We start from the raw sequence: 17,618 nt of genomic DNA on the forward strand, positions 1-17,618 counted from the left end.
ATAAACATATCAACCACTGAGTTCCGGAGCATTAGAGTATAACATTAGAGATCTTTTAATCTGATTGATACTTATTATTTATGTTTTAATGAATTACTTGTAATTTCCAAACAGCCTCAATTTTTTACTGGAAAATATATAGAAAGATACTATAAAATGTCTAAATCAAGAAATATTGTTAAACTATTACAAAGTAATAGTTTTCATATTTCATAAAAATGAACATCATTATATAACTATGAAGTGGACATTCCACTTTATAGAAATTATCTACATCAAACTGATCCTATGTAGATAGCACACAAAGTTATGTCAATATTATCAGTACCTTCAAGAATTTATATAAGTATATTTTCATGTTAATAAAAATGCTACTTAATATGAACATATATAAAACTCTGTTCTAAGCTTGAATATTTCTACAAAATAATGCTAAGAATAAGATATTAGCATAATGAAATTAAGAATGTTTAAAATATATGTAGTAGTTAAGAAAATATCCATGTCAAATATTGTCTGTAAATTTTTAATTTTTAACATTATAAAGTTCTCATATGGTATCATTCTCATGACTGCATTTATTATGGTTTAACTGAATTATATATATTTAGAAAAAAATAGTATATTTCTAATGCTACATAGGAAAAATGACCGGTGAACACTGTTTTTTGTAATAAACTCACATTCAGAGTCCTTTTCCTGAAATCTAAAGATATGGTCAGTCAACGTCCCTTTCTAAGATTTTGACTTTTGTTTTCCCCTCTTTCTTTCTCTCTACCCTTCCTCCCCCCCACCATTTTCCTCTTACCTTTACCCTCTCTTCCATTCTCCCTCCCTGCCTTTCTTTTCTTTCTTTCCTTCCTTCCATCCCATCCTTCTTTCTTTCCATCTCTTTCTCTTTATTTTTTTGTTTATCTTTGGACTACACCCAGTCATGCTCAGGAGCATCACTCCTGGTGATGCTCAGGGGATCATAAAGTGTCAGGGATTGAAATAGGTTCAGCTGCATGCAAGATGAGCACTTTAATCTCTTTACTCTCTCTCTCTCTCTCTCTCTCTCTCTCTCTCTCTCTCTTTCTCTGACTCTAAGATACAAATGGTAGTAAGAAAATGTAATAAGAAAATGATATATGGCACTATCATAACAATGAAGAACTTATTTTGAGTAATCACTATTCATTACCTTTCTCAGCATCTTTACTCAGCTAAATGGGACTCAAGGTAGCCCTCCATTATCCAAAGTAAATTGTCATTTATATTACATTGGTTTTCTTATTTCAATGAACATAAGGCAATTCTTACTGATTTTTCGACACTTTTTACCCCTTTTCAGAAATCAAATTTCCTTGGTGGATAAACCTAGCTATGTGAAGTCAACTACTACTGGAGGAAAATACCAAACTTGTCTGTGTTCAACACAATCCACTTTGCTTCTTAGAAGAAAAGGGAAGATGAAAGACCGACTACAGGAACTAAAACAAACAACAAAGGAATTTGAACTCTCTAGCAATAGGCCTGTGTCAACTACTGAAGCAGAAGAACAAGGGACGATTCTACAGCAAGCTGTTATTTATGAAAGAGAGCCTGTAGCTGAGAGACACCTACAAGAGATCCAAAAACTAAAAGAAAGTATCAACAATTTGACTGATGATGTTCAAAAATTTGGGCAGCAACAGAAACGTCTGATGGCTTCAATGAGGAGGTTTAGTGTACTCAAGAGAGAGTCTAGCATTACAAAGGCAATCAAAAATCAAGCAGAACACATCAACAGAGGTTTGGATGACTTAGTCAAGGAAGCTAAAAAGTCAGAGGTTGAAAATGGCCCATCGTCAGTGGTGACAAGAATACTTAAATCTCAGCATGATGCAATGTTTCGCCATTTTCAGCAAACTATGTACACGTACAATGACACAATAGCAGCGAAGCAAGAGAAATGCAAGACATTTATTTTCCGTCAGCTTGAAGTAGCAGGAAAGGAAGTGTCAGAGGAAGAAGTAAACGATATGCTTCATCAAGGAAAATGGGAGGTTTTTAATGAAAGTTTACTTACAGAAATCAATATCACTAGAGCACAACTCTCAGAGATTGAACAAAGACACAAGGAACTTGTTAATTTGGAGAATCAAATAAGGGATTTAAGGGAACTATTCATCCAGATATCTCTTTTAGTAGAGGAGCAAGGAGAAAGCATTAACAATATTGAAATGATAATGAATGGTACAAAGGAATATGTTAACACTACTAAAGAGAAATTTGGACTAGCTGTAAAGTATAAAAAGAGAAATCCTTGTAGGGTATTGTGTTGCTGGTGTTGTCCCAGGTGTGGCTCAAAATAAAGAAGTTACTCTAGAGATTTCCCAGATTTAAAAAGAAAGCTATCGCATAGATTAATGTCTTGTAATTTTTTCTCTATATTATAGACATATTCACCTTTATCATTTGCTAGTCAGATAATCCCCACGTAGTTGTTACACGCTAGATTTACAGAGCTTTCCAAGACAGTGAATATAAAACAACTCTTCATTTATTAAACTACAAACAGTATAGTAAGCTTTAAGTTCACAGGTTAACTACTGAACATAAAGTGAGTGTCTTGTTTCTAGTCAGGCATCACACACAAATACACAACTTTACAGTTTCCAGTACCATACCAATGTCAGTAAGAAATTAAACAATTTCTTTGCCTCATTTGAATGTAGGAAAGAAAAAAGATCTTCAAAGGATGTAGTGAATAAAAAAGACTTTCAAAGCACGCTTCATTAAAGCCAAATCAAAATAGAAGCAATATCAAATATTTCATGGCCAGAGGAGATCAGTTAACATAGGTCAATAAACCCTGGAAAAAAACACTGTGCACAATCTAGCTGGTAACTGGGAGTTGAATCTAGATCAAGCCTAACAAGCTAAGTTAAAGCAGTGCTTTCTTGGCTTTAGGTTCATTCAACACCCAAAATTACAGGTCAGGATGATAGGCAGATGACATCAAAATAAAAGGAAATTCTATCACTTTCTTGAGAAGCTGAATCCTGTATTATGAAATAGGGCTCTAGCTTGAACTTATACGGGGATGAAATTATGGAGCTGACATTCTAGTTGAGTAAGCAAATAACACAAATACCAGATAATGGCACATTCTCAGCAGAGAATTAAAAGTGCAAATTTGGAACTTGTTAAGATGATGTATTTATTTTTTATTTATTTACTTATTTATTTTTGGTCTGGGTGCCACATTCAGCTACGCGCAGGGCTTATTTCTGGCTTTGTGCTCATGGATCACTCCTGGAGGAGCTCATGAGACTAAATGTGGTGCTGATGCTCAAACTTGAGCCACATGAAAGGCAAGTGCTGCACCCACTGTATTGTCTCTGCAGTCCCAGGACAGCTTCTCTAGATCAGGTCAATAAAGATTTCCCTGGAAGGCAATAGGTAGCAACATCTGAATAATGAGGCCAAGAAAGGGTATGTCCTACAAAACAAGTAATACATAGACCCTGAGGAGTATATAACTTATTCAACTAGAAAAATGAGCACATAGCATTGTATCAGAATGGGAAAAAAGAGCAATGAGGTCAGAGATGATATTATGGTTAAGAAAGGTTTAAGACTTTAGGAGTCAAAGGCCAGAGCAATAGCACAGTGCATAGTACGCTTGCCTTGCATGCGGCAAACCCAAGTTTGATCTGCAGCACCGCATATGATCCCCTGCGACCTGCCAAGAGTAAGTCCTGAAAACCACCAGGTGTGGCGCCCCCAGAATAAACAAATGAACAAACCAAAGGATTTTATGAGTTATGTAGGTCTATGTTTACTCAAAGTATAATAAATGCAAAATTATGTTTTTAATAATGTCATGGAATTTGCAGCTGAGAACACCCGTTCTACTATATGAAGAGTAGGTTAGATTTGTGTGAGGTAAGCCGAGGACAAGCACTAAAGTACAAAATATAAGGCTCTGAAAAGAGAGTTCAAAGGTAAGAGTACATATTTTGCATACAGAAGTTCTGAGTTCAATTCCCATCACCACACTGTTTCCTGAGTAACAGAGGAAGTAATAATCTCCAAGCAATAAAACCAAATAAAATAAAGCATAGAAAACAAGTATAAGACTGAATCAGTGGTCACAATAAGAGATGCTTGAGATTTGGACTGGGTTGGGAGAGAGTAAAGATGATAAATGTGGGAGCAGATGAGTGATAATTCACAATTATCTTTTAAGAGAACTCTAATGCCTGTGACATAAAGTGAAATTTGGCATAGGTTTCACTTACACCGACCCAAACTGCCGGGCTCTGTGCAGAAGCATGCCAAATAGAGCAAGTTCAGGAACTGCCACTGTGGTTATCTATTTGTGCCCCACAAACAAGAATAAATCCTGGTTTGATCAAGTTGTAACTTAATGATCAACCACAACCTTCCCAGAGCTCTGCTGTTCTCTGCTCATTTACTGGAGGGAGGGAAGAGAAAGTTATTCACGTGTTTAAGTGAGATGCTTTGTGACTCTTAAACCTACTAGTTTAAGTTCTGACAAGTATCAGAAGGTTGATACTATAATTGGAATTCACACATCAGAGGTCCAGACGTCTATTGGCAGGAAGATAGGTGCTGTGTACAAGAAGATGCATCATAATCTGTCTCCTACTAGCAGTATTCTATCCCTACTTCTCCACAATCCAATAGCCCTGGCCCCTTGCACTACTACTAAAATGTGGAGTTTTACCCAACTTACCATCCTGGCAACTTTTCAATGGCCATTGGTCTTATGAGGTAGGCATTACTCTAGATGCTAAGGGCATATCAATTACAAACAATCTGTAAGGAGCTATAAAAGAAACCTGAAGGGCTTTAAGCAAGGAAACAATGAAATGATTAACTTTGCATCTTATAACTGCTCTCAGAGCTGGGGAGATAGTACCAGTGTTAAGACATTTGTCTTGTATGTATAGGCTGGAGCATCACTAGGCATAGCCCTGGAGAATAGGACAATGTCAAGGCGTGGCACTGATATCTCAACCCCACCACACACACACACACACACACACACACACACACACACACACACACACACAGCCTGAACAGCACCTTAAGCCCCAGCTTTGAAGCAGAGCAATTACCAAGAAACGTGAGCATGCTTTGGGCACTCTCATACCTTTATACAGTCTCATATTGTTTCTCTTATTTTAACAATCATGTACCAGTTTTTGGTCATTTTATAAAACATCAAAAAAAGAAAAAGCTCAATGCACATTTACAATATGCAGAAATTGGGAGAACACACAAGACTATTAGCAAGGAGACTACTTTTATCAGTAACAAAAGCAGAGAAGTGAAAAGGGATTGAAAGCAGGTACTAAAAGAAACAAAAAGTAAAAGTAACTCATGCTTTAAAAAAACTGGTCAAATGGCTAACTTAATCCTTTTATAATGTAGCACTGTAGCATTGTTCTTCGATTTGCTCAAGTGAGCACCAGTAAAGTCTCACAACAAATTGTGAGACTTGCTGTTTTTGGCATATCGAATATGTCATGGGTAACTTGCCAGGCTTTGCTGTGCGGGCAAGATACTCTCAATAGCTTGCCAGGCTCTCCAAGACGGGTGGAGGAATCGAACCCGGGTCGGCCACGTGCAAGGCAAACGCCCTACCCTCTGTGCTATTGCTCCAGCCCTTATAATGTATAAACATATTATACTGTCATTATTAATTCTCAAATCCTCATGGGATCTCACTAAGAGGTTATCATAGTGGAACAACTAGTTGTGGATTTTTCCTCAATTCAGCCAATTTAGTTAAGAGAGCTGACAAAAACTAAATATCAGACATATCAAAACCCAATCATGATTAGCTTTGTGATGGTCTATTTCATGGTGATTCAAGTGAAAAAAAAGTCTCTTTCTGACAGTTATTTCATAACTCTATCACTGCCATTGCTCTTCATTTGCCATTTGCAAGCTCACTCCTTAAGGCATTTCCAAATAATATATGCAAGACTTGACTCAGCTCTAATGCCCTCTTTTTGGTAAGACCTATGATGGTGATCCTATTTATAAAAGTAACAAATCTCCACCACCACCACCACAAGATTCCTGAAGCTGCTTTGTTTTCACTATACTTACTACCTAATGTACAACACACTACTTTTGTAAAGTCTCACATTCTAAAATGCAAAGCTGATATTTTCATTCCTTTTGTTCAAAAATGTATCCCCTACCCTCTGTCAATGGACAACATATAGTGGATGTTCAATACGTTGAATTAATGTCTGCACAAATGAATAAACATGTGGGACTTAAAGATACACAGCAAGTTATCAACAAAGGGTCAAAATGAGAACTGGTCTACACAACGGTGATGGTGGGGGGAGGGAGAGGTAGAGACTGAAAGACAGGAGCAGTGAGGATTTTGGAGAAGAGAGCAATGGGTGTGAATTAGAATTATGTGCAGGGAGAGCCATAATTAACAGTATTATAAATCACAGAAACTTAATTTGAGAAAACAACAAAATATTTTTTTAAAGAATAAATTAAGTAGCTACTTGGTTAAAAAAGAAAAGCAGGGGCTGGAGCTATAGCACAGAGGGTAGGGCATTTGCCTTGCATGCGGCCGACCGGAGTTCGATTCTCAGCATCCCAGATGGTCTCCCAAGCACCACCAGGAGTAATTCCTGAGTGTAAAGCCAGGATTAACCGCTGAGCATCACCGGGTATGACCCAAAAAAAAAAAAAAAAGCAGACAATTATTTATAATTGATCAACACTCCTTAAAACTTATTTAAGCAGCAGGTAAGGCCTTGCATACTGCCCAGTGGGTTTTGATCTCAAGCACCATATATGGAAATGCAAGCTTACCAGGAGTGATTCCTGAGAACAGCCAGGTGTGGCTCCAAAACAAATGAAAAACATAAGAACATCAAAAACAATACTTCTTTACTTCTGAATTCCCTGGCTTTCTGCTTAAATATCTGTAGACTAAATTATGGGATCTGATGAACTTCAATCACAATAGCAAAGTGGGTAGGGTGTTTGCCTTGCACGCAGCCAACCTGGCCAACCCAGGTTCGATTCCTCTGCCCCTCTCGGAGAGCCTGGCAAGCTGAGAGCAAAGCCTGGCAAGCTACCCGTGACTTATTTGAGATACCAAACACAGTAACAAGTGTCACAATAAAGACTTACTGGGCCCACTCGAGCAAATCGATGAACAACAGGAGGACAGTGACAGTGACACATGTATAAATATATACGTGTGTATATGTATACAGGCTGGAGCGATAGCACAACGGGTAGGGCGTTTGCCTTGCAAGCGGCCAACATGGCCGACCTGAGTTCGATTCCTCCGCCCCTCTCAGAGAGCCCAGCAAGCTACCGAGAGTATCTCGCCTGCATGGCAAAGCCTGGCAAGCTACCCGTGACATGTTCGATATGTCAAACACAGTAACAACTGTCAAAATGGACATGTTACTGAGCCCACTTGAGCAAATCGATGAACAACAGGAGGACAGTGACAGCGACAGTATACGTATATATATTTATATATACACATATATAAATACATGTTTTTATATATAAATATATTTTCCTTAAGATTCATAAAGGTGAGAATTTATCATATACATCAAAAACTTATCTGTTCAAATGCATAAAAAAATAAATAGTACAAGCTTTGCCATTAAATAACCCATAAAGTTTTACCTTTGGTAAAGAAACTTTCCAAATGCCTCACTTAAAATATTCATTAACTAGTGAGGACCACTGAAAAACTGCTTAAAGTTTCTCAACTAACCATAGAACAAGTCTTTAGAAATTAAAAATGTCTTTCACTTTACATACAAGTGGTACAGCATGGAAAGTATCATGCTAAGCGAAATGAGTCAGAAAGAGAGGGATAGACATAGAAAGATTGCATTCATCTGGGGGATATAAAATAACAAAATATGAGATTAATACCCAAGAATAGCTGAGATTAGCACCAGGAGGATTACTCCATAGCTTAGAGGCCAGCCGGGTGTTCTATGGGAAAGGACAGCTCGGATAGAGAGGGGAGCACCAAATAAAGGGTGTCTGGAGGATCCTCCCAGGAGGGGAGAGGCATGTTGAAAGTAGACTATGGACTGACCATGTTTGTCACTCAATGCCTCTTTTGCAGACCACAACACCCAAAAGAATAGAGAGAACAAAAGGGAATGCCCTGCCACAGAGGCAGGGTGGGATGAGCGGGATGGGGGTGGGAGGATATTACCCATGGTGGTGGAAATGGGCACTGGTGGAGGGATGGGTGTTTGATCATTGTACAGTCGAGACCCAAGCACAAAAATTTGTGGATCTACAACTGTACCTCATGCTGTTTCACTAATAATAAAAAAAAATAATAATCACGACCACCCTGTTGTTCTTCGATTGCCTCAAGCAGGTGCCAGTAACGTCTTCTTTGTCCTAGCCCTGAGATTTTTTTTAAAAGTGCCATATTCAAGGCTTTTTTCAGGGTTAGGAGAATGAACCCATCATTGTTACTGGTATTTGGCATATTGGGTATACCACGGGGAGTTTGCCAGACTCTGTCGTGTGGGCAGGTTACATTTGGTAACCTGCCAGTTTGTCCAAAGTAAGAATGAGATAATAAGATATAAAAAAATTAAAAAATTAAAAATAAAAAAATAAAAAATAAAAATAAAAATGTCTTTCACAAGAACAATAGGCAGGGGGTCAGATGTTTGCCTTGCACTCAGTCGACCAGGGTTCGATCCCCGGCATCCCATATGGTCCCCCAGCACTGTCAGTAACCCATGAGCATTGCTAAGGTGTGGTTCAAAATGACAAAAAAGAAAAGGAAAAAAAAATAAAAGAAAAACAGAAAATAAGATGGAAAGGGAACATATTCTCTTTACTTCAATTTTAAGAGCAAATAAACTATTTTAAGGAACAGCTTAACCTAGAATTTTCAATGTATTTTTATATCTATGAATCAGCACCAGTCTCTGGATTTTGACCCTTTTAACCCTGTGGACCAACAGTTAAAATCCACTGATTTAAACTAGTATCACTTTACTCTATCTCACTGTTATAGCACCACCTGGTGTTTATCATGCATAAATGCAATAAGGGCAAGCAAGTAGTGCAAAAATCTTCCATTACTTTATTTAAAGAAAAATGTTTAGGGGACTTTTCCACTCTGAAGAAGCCCATGTTCTCTCTAAAACATACATTTCTTGCCTCCACTTTTTCTTCCACTCTGTAAAAGCCCATGGTCTCAATTAAACACGTTTTCCTCTTTTGCTCCTATCACTGTAGCACTGTAGCACTGTCCTCCCATTGTTCATCAATTTGCTCAAGTGGGCACCAGTAACGTCTCACAACAAATTGTGAGACTTGTTACTACTTTTGGCATATCGAATACATCAGGGGTAGCTTGCCAGGCTTTGCCGTGGGGGTGAGATACTCTCGCTAGCTTCCCGGAACACCTAAGTAAATTTTTTTTTAATTTCTATTCTGTAAAATAACTAAATTTTTTAAAATTTAAATAAAAAATGTTTAGGGACCTACACAAAATAATGTTAAGTAGGTTAGAGTGAATAATGGCGCAAATAATAAGTTTATGGAAGTGTAGTCATAAAAATCATGAAATAAGTACTGTAGCACTGTCCTCTCGTTCATTGATTTGCTCGAGCGGACCAGTAATGTCTCCATTGTGAGACTTGTTGTTACTGTGTTTGGCATATCGAATACATCACAGGTAGCTTGCCAGGCTTTGCCGTGCGGGCGAGATACTCTCAGTAGCTTGCAGGGCTCTCCAAGAGGGGCAGAGGAATCGAACCCGGCTCGGCCGGGCCAGCAGCTTGCAAGGCAAACGCCCTACCGCTATGCTATAGCCCCAGCCCAAAAATAAGTATCATGAAATAAGTTTTGCATTAGAAAAATAAACCATTCTTTAAATCTTTCAAACAAAAACTCTTCAAGACAAAGAGAACAATGATGAAAACTAAAATGTTGTCATATGAAAGGAGATATACATCCACCAACTGCCGTGTAACCCCATCAACGGCCATCCAGAGACTATAAAACCAACCTCCCTGGCAGGCTACTGAGAATATCATACCCACCTATATGCCTGACTAGGAACACCTGTAAAGGTGATTTGAGGCTGCCCCAAAAGCCTCCATCCATCTTGGAGAGCCCAGCAAGCTACTGAGAGTAGGCCGCCCACACGGCAGAGCCTGACAAGCTAACCGTGGCGCACTCGATATGTCAAATACAGTAACAATGAATGGTCCTCATTCCCCTGACACTGAAGGAGCCCACAATATGTCATCGGGTTACACTTGCACTTGACAGGTACGAATGGAGACATACTGGGCTGGCTCAAGCAAATTGAAGAACAATGGGGTGACAGTGATAGTGATGAAGGGAGAAAAAACTAGAAAGATATAGCCTTGCTTGGTAACAGACTACCTTAAAACTGCAGAACTGATAAAAAGTATATTGCTAAATATGAGCTTAAATATTAATTCCAAGGAGAATTTAATTAAATTCCTAATTGAAAGTCTTCTTTTTTTGTTGTTTTGTTTTTTGGGCCACACCCAGTGATGCACAGGGGTTACTCCTGGTTCTGCATTTAGGAATTACTCTTGGTGGTGCTCAAGGGACCATATGGGGTGCTGGGAATTGAACCCGGGTCGGCCGCATGCAAGGCAAACACCCTACCCACTGTGCTATCACTCCAGTCCCCCTAATTGAAAGTCTTCTTAATGTAAACCCAAACCTTAACCCTTATATACAGCATCCTAATGATAGCTGATTAAATTGGAATGCCCACTAAATGCCACATATCTTTCATTACACTAGCAAAGTTACATGCATTTTATGAATTTTTAGATTACTCACTGTTTTGTAACAAAATTTCTTTATTGGTTAAGGCTTCTGCCCTCTGTCTATAAGGACACTAAATGATACTTACACCAGGATAGGCTTTCCTGATATTCTAGGATGGCGGAGTACTTCTGACATTGTCTCTTTTGTCTCCTCCATTCTCTCTTCATCACTGGAATCCACAACGAATATTACCCCATATGATTCAGCATAGTAATTCTTCCAGATGCCTCGAATTCTTTTTCCACCTCCCAAGTCAAATATGGTGACTTGAAACTTCCCTTGTCTAAGGTCAATTCTGGAAAATCCAACGGTAGGTGCTACATCTTCAGGATGTTCTGTTTCAAAGGATATATTTCTTAAATTAGAATAAGTGAAAAACCTTAACTTTGAAACTTAAGAGCCGTAAAAATTATTTATCACACTTTAGTACAAAATAGAAAATTTATCATTTTTCTACAAAATAAGCATTACATCTAAGGATATTGGATTGGTGGAAGGTTAGATGCCATTGAGGTTCTAGTAAGAATTTATGCTTCAGATAGCTGGAAATTTCTTGGCTGTTTGTTTTTCATTTTTACTGACACAACCCCAGCACCCTGAGTAATATATATCATATAACAATTAATTAGAATCTGTAAAAAAGAATAAATTAATGTACTTTTTTACCTTTAAGGCTATTTAATCCCTTCAAGTTACAAAAATAAAATATTCAGTCCTTTGAAACAACAGACATCCCCAAGAACTGTTACAATTTCTATGGAATTATTTTTTAAAATGAGCATTTAAATAGGAAGAGATTACAGAAGAACCAAAGAATAAGAGTAAGACCACTCTTTTTTTAATTAGCTAAATTAAAACTATGATTGAAATAAAGAGCCTTGAAGGTAGCTTGAAAACACAAAAAATAGATTTTATCATTTCTAGAGGAAAACATTTTGGATGTTCCTGTAAATTTACAATAGAAATTTTCATTTGGGACTTCTGTATCTGACGATATAACAAAGGTAGAAGATTGAATGATAACTACCAAGATATAATGAATAATTATGAGTTCAAAAAAGATTTGAATTGGGAGGTAGGACTGTACTTTAAAGAAAAGGAGGTTTTCACTCAGTAGAAGAGGGATCAAAATCCAAGTATTGAGAATGATAAATGGACGACAATGTAAACAAGCAGAACTGTTATAAGGGAGTTTCAAGAGAAACAGATGAGGGCCACATTCAGAGAGGCCAAATTGAGATCCATCATTCCAGAAGCCTGTGGCCCAAAGAAGAACATGGGTCTCAATCCCAGTCAAGGAAGAGTTTATAAAAAGGAAAAACCCACATCCTAATTAGACAATGATACAATGGAAAAAGGGCTGTGGTCAGCAAAAGCAAGTTACAGAAGCAAAATAAGCTATTAATGGTTAAGTGAGGAGCTATAGTTATAGAGGAAGAATTCGGGCTGGGGCTGTTGATTCCTGGACCTGACTGCTTTGTTACGGAGCTGCACCTGACTCTTGGGACACTGATTGAGAATCACCTTCCTGCTGACAGGCTAGGAGGGAAATTAAAGTGAAGTCCCTGTGTCAGGACCCCTTAGCTCTAAATAATGTAGTGGGAGCAAACCCAGAAGAATTTGACTAAAGAACATAACAGATCATGGGAATGCAATCTATTTCAATACATCAGTGATAGAATCAAGGCCATTACTATAATGCCTTATGAAGATTCACCCTGGAATAGTCTCTAGAATTGAATGAAAACATGATTTTTCAAAGAAGTATTCAAAGACAGAGAAATGGAAGGGAAGAACTCATGAAAGATTAACAGAACCTGGTGACACAATGATTGTTGAGAAAAAAGTTCAAACCAAACCCATCACTTTTTTTTTTAACTTTTTGGGTCACACCAGAAGATGCACAGGTCACACCAGGAGATGCACTGGCTCTGCACTCAGGAATCACCCCTAGCGGTGCTCAGGAGACCATATGAAATGCTGGGAATCGAACCTGGGTTGGCTGCATGCAAGGCAAATGCCCTACCCACTGTGCTATTGCTCCAGCCCCCCAAGCCCATTACTTTCATTCCTTCTTTATCACTGGAATTCACAACCAAATTTACCCCACTGAACTTAGTTTTCAGCAATACAGCGTCAACAGAGTTCCTGTTATTATATTTGACATAAATGACAAGCAGCTTTTAAAATTTTCAATAAAATTTAGTTCCTTAATTGCACTAGTTATATTTGAAGTGCTGAAAATCCACATGTGATTACTGTGCAGTCCACCCTAGCAGGCAGAGTAAATATAGAACATTTTCATCATTGCAGAAAGTTTTATTGAATAATTTTTACCTAGACAGTCTAATCATTCTCATATTTACAAAATATTTAATATTGTGTGAAAGTAGATTTCAAAGACATTTGATGCTAGGGTTAGGAGTGACTGAGAAACAGACTTAAGCATTCAAGAGACAGAGTACAAGTGACTTATCTCCCTATAAAGTTATCAGTGAGATTACCAAGTCACCCTTTTGTAAATCACACTTCTGTACCTGGCCAATTTCAAATTACCAATTTTAAAACTCTGAAGTTTGAACCCACAATTCAGAAGAGATGTGCATAACTGGTCTCAGTAACTAATGCAAGCTAGCAGGAAGAGACTTCAGAAGACGACTGGTTACCAGTCAGTGGTATTTGGAAAGAAATAATGAGGGGAGGGGAGGGGAGGGGAGGGGAGGGGAAGGGAGGGGAGGGAAGGGAAGGGAAGGGAAGGGAAGGGAAGGGAAGGATGACTTTCCTCTGCCCTTTACCTCTTCATTCCAAGAGCATGATCATCTCAGACCATATATGTAAGAGAGAACACGAGGTATGGCAAAGCAAATAAGAGAAGAAACTTGAGTCCTCAATACCAAGGACCCGGTATGTCAGTTCTGGGCTATTTCTCCCTGTACTATTTGAGATTGAAATAAACCTGCTTTATTCTATCAACAAAATCTATGTTGTTAATCTATTGTCATTTTCGTATTAAAGCAAACTGAAGTCACTGTTATTTTGTTAGAACAAATGAAGTTTCATTTGATTCAGCTAACGCAATCACTTGGCAGCCATACAAAAGTTGATGAAAGAAGTAAAGTCCAGGGGCTAGAGCAATAAATAGCACAGTGGGTAGGGCATGTGCCTTGCAAGCAGCCAACCCGGGTTCAATTCCCAGCATCCCATATGGTCCCCTGAGCACCGCCAGGGGTGATTCCTGAGTACAGAACCAGAAGTAACCCCTGTGCATCACCGGGTGTGCCCAAAAAGAAAAAAAAGAAATCAATCACAGTAATATGCTGAAGGATAAAACAAAACTATTTTCAGTCCTCAAAACTGAATAAAGCTGAGACCTTTTTATTCATGATGTGATACTGTGATTATTATCAAGACTCAGGAAAGGAACTGATGGACATGCAGTGATAGAAAATAGAAGACAAGAAAAATGTTCCAAGTCCAAGCAACATAATTGATGGTCTAATATGCAGATCCTGAGGTGTCTGCTTCTTTGTTATGGCTTCAAAGGAATACAAGAAAGATCTTTAAATGATATGATCCATCACAATGAATACATTTGACCTTTTGCAAAACCATGAAGACAATAGTATTTCATAAATTTTCTTAAGGTAAAATTTAATGTCTAGCAAACATTCAGTGAAATATGTCTAAACTCATTTGTTACATGTTGCCCATGATTGCTTTCATAGTAATATGTATGAAGCATGTATATGGACAGAGACTATGATCCTCCAAGCCTAAAATACTTACTAAATTTACAAAACAAAAGGTTTTGCAAAACTCTCATTTAGAGGACAGCAGCTGTGCCTTTGCGCTGATGTGAAGTAGGATGCGAGATAACAAATGGTTTCAGAAGAATGCACAGGCAATAATACACGCATCTTATTTACATAGTAGAATTAATTTGGTTTCATGAAATGCTATTTTTCAACAGCAAGTTCTGCAAAGTATTCATTTATTTTTGTCATGAAATTCCATAAATAAAAGCTTCCAACTTCTGGATATTTACTTAATCTTGTAACATTCATTTTCAGGAATAAATTTAAATCATGTTTTTCCCAACCCCTACCCTTAGATGAATTATGCTTAATTATGAATTACATTTATGCTATTTGTTTGTATAAAACATTAAACTAAAATGACTAAAATATCAGATCCAATGTAATATATTATCAAAGGCAGAAAGTCCTTTAATGGCACTGAGGCTTTAAAATCTTTAACATTACATTACATTACTTAACATTACATTATATTGCACTACATTAAACGACAGTTAAATAAATACAAACACTGGCCAAGTATATTTCTACCTCCTTTTCATCTAACTGTAGTAGCTATGTCACCAAATTCTTATCAAAAGAAGGTTAACAAAAGAAGGCCACTCTCTAGGGAGGGATATGCCTTCTTTTCTTTTTCCCCTTCTTGTCTTCCGACTGTCCTCCCAAGTGGATGATATCCCTGCCCACCTGGGGAAGGGAGGGAGGGAGGAATCAGCAGCCCCAGCTGCAACTCGGAGGTACTTTCTGTACTGCCACAAAAGGCTGATGTGCAGGGGGCACTGAGTAACACTTTCCTGAAAAGGGAGTAGGTAAGCCAGGTAAGTTTGGGACTCTCTGGTATAAAAGATAGAAGGGTTTTGAAGATGTGAAAAAAATTTCAAGGTGCACCTGCATCTCTACTTTTATTCAAATCAAACATGGCTGCATTAACACAATATATTTACAATATAAGTCACAGGATACAAAGAATGTAAAGTAGTGGGCTGCACACTCTCTGCTGTCCCCACTCAATATACAATGAAGTGACAAATAACCCAAAATAATTTAATCATTATTACTTTTGTCTTACCTCCTTGGATTCCCTTTGCCGTGGCTGTTTTACCAGCATTATCAAGTCCCACCATCACAAGTGTCACCTTTCTTAAAAGACAGAAATTTAGAAATTATTTTCTCAGTTAATCCTGTATTAGGAGAAATAGTAAATGCAAATGTATTCATCCTAGCAACATTAATGGACAAGATAATTTTCAAAGCCAGGGAGTACAATGATGAATAAAATATAGAGACAAAAAGCAAATTTCATAAAAATACCTCTAAGGAGTCATCGTTTGCCCTCTAATCAAGTAAGGGGGAATTACATACCAGATACTCCAAAGAAAAGAGAAATCAGGGAAATAAGAGAGAAAAGGAGGGAGCTAGAAAGATATTAACATGTGAATTACTTATCATGGCTAAAGACTCAATTTTCCAGCAAAGTAAATTCTATGATTAATCTCAAGTCTGCTTTGTTCTTGTTAAATTACATAAGAATCCTTGCTTAGGTATAAAGAGACTTAGTATGCTCAACTTTTTCCATGCAGTATCTTATCAAGCATAAGCCTTAAATAGAGTACAGTATTATAGTAACTTAAGTAATTTAAGTAAGCTAACAGATTTTGAAGGGGGTTCCTATAATTATTTAAAAGGTCAAGTGTTTATAATAATATACACTTTAGGGAAAAAAGACAATCCAGTTCAAGTTTTCAATTAAACATAAACCCAGATTTGTAGAACATAACACAATGATTCAGTTACAAACTCAGAATCAAACCCCTAATTCACTCCTAGGGACTTCTTAAAACAGATACATGTATAAAGGAACCTATTTATTATAATGATCCTATTAATTTGGCATCTCAGTGTATCTCAAAAGCTCTTTTCTGTTCTCAGGGCTTATAAAGGTGAGACACTACACTGGCACCATAAATTTTGGGAATATAAAGATAAATCATAGCCCAGGTGATAAGTTAAAAACTTAAATACAAGGGGATATGGTGCTACCAGCAGGTCAATCTATACCTGTGAAGTGAGTGCATCAGCAGCCTGATGGCGCCTTCAGACTTCCAGATACCCCAAAATTGCTGCTGTGCCTCTGGCCAGACCCCAAAAAGTTGGGGTAAAATTGACCAAGAAAGTAAATGGCCAAAAGTTAGGTATGTGGGAAACACACCCACAAACTACCTCTGGCTCAGCTATATAATTGGAGAAAAGGCCTCTCTGGTTTCTGATTAAATTGCATAACAGCCACGATCCCAGAGACTTAGAGACAAATCTCGGAATCCAGCGGCTTTTGGTAGAGATGCATCCGGTCCCTGCAACACTGGAGTACCCAGGGGGTAAATGGTGTTGTCCCTTCGCCCGCTCCCCTTTGGCGGTTTGGTGGCCGCCATCTTCCAGAGGCCAATGGACAGTCAGGTTTGGGCCCGAAGTGACGAGACATGCAGGGCCTCAGGGGATGGGGGTGGAGCTGGCCCTTTCCTCCCCACCCCAATGAGACCCCGAGTCACTGCCCACACACAGCCTCTCAGGGCCTCAAGGATGGGGGTGGAACCAGCCCTTTTCTTTCCGCCCCAACGAGACCCTGAGTTGCAGCCCACAAACGGCCTCTCTGGCTCCTGATCAAGCTGCTTAACGACCATGATCCAAGAGAGTCAGGAACAAATCTCGGAACCCAGCAGGTTTTGGCAGAAATCCCTCCAGATTTAATTGTTAAAATTTCAGAATTCCAAACTCACACGTCCACTACTGCAGCCAATCATATGTTATTCACAACCAGGAATAGAAAAAAAAAAAACTCTCTACTGTCTTCTGTTGCCTTTTTGGCAGATCTGAGTGTTGGGGTAAAATCCCAAATAATAATGGTGGGTCTGGTGTCAAAATATTGAAAGTAATCAAAGTAGAGAGAAA

At 38.2% G+C, this 17,618-nt stretch overlaps 2 protein-coding genes across 5 annotated transcripts in view; one reads left to right on the forward strand and one right to left on the reverse strand.

The window, feature by feature from the left end:
• ARL13B (ADP ribosylation factor like GTPase 13B) overlaps positions 1–17,618 on the reverse strand; it is a 69,145-nt gene that overhangs the window by 38,919 nt on the left and 12,608 nt on the right. For 2 of the 4 annotated variants that reach the window (XM_056135445.1, XM_056135444.1), the window contains exons 2-3: positions 15,742–15,812; positions 10,943–11,192 (exon numbers count right to left, since the gene is read on the reverse strand). The exons of 1 other annotated variant lie outside the window; for it this stretch is intronic. In XM_056135445.1, the coding sequence (XP_055991420.1) occupies positions 10,943–11,192; positions 15,742–15,812 (321 nt within the window). The remainder of the gene's footprint in view (positions 1–10,942; positions 11,193–15,741; positions 15,813–17,618) is intronic. One more of the 4 variants, XM_056135446.1, reaches the window with a different exon arrangement.
• STX19 (syntaxin 19) lies at positions 1,452–2,336 on the forward strand. Its single transcript, XM_056135448.1, has one exon. It carries the CDS (start codon positions 1,452–1,454, stop codon positions 2,334–2,336), a length of 885 nt encoding a protein of 294 aa, XP_055991423.1.

Source organism: Sorex fumeus, unplaced genomic scaffold, assembly GCF_029834395.1.
Source record: "Sorex fumeus unplaced genomic scaffold, SorFum_2.1 ptg000115l, whole genome shotgun sequence".
NCBI classification, from domain to species: Eukaryota; Metazoa; Chordata; class Mammalia; order Eulipotyphla; family Soricidae; genus Sorex; species Sorex fumeus.

Bases quoted from the DNA above. Each gene is read 5' to 3' on its own strand.
- STX19 (XM_056135448.1), top strand. From the start codon at position 1,452: ATGAAAGACCGACTACAGGAACTAAAACAAACAACAAAGGAATTTGAA.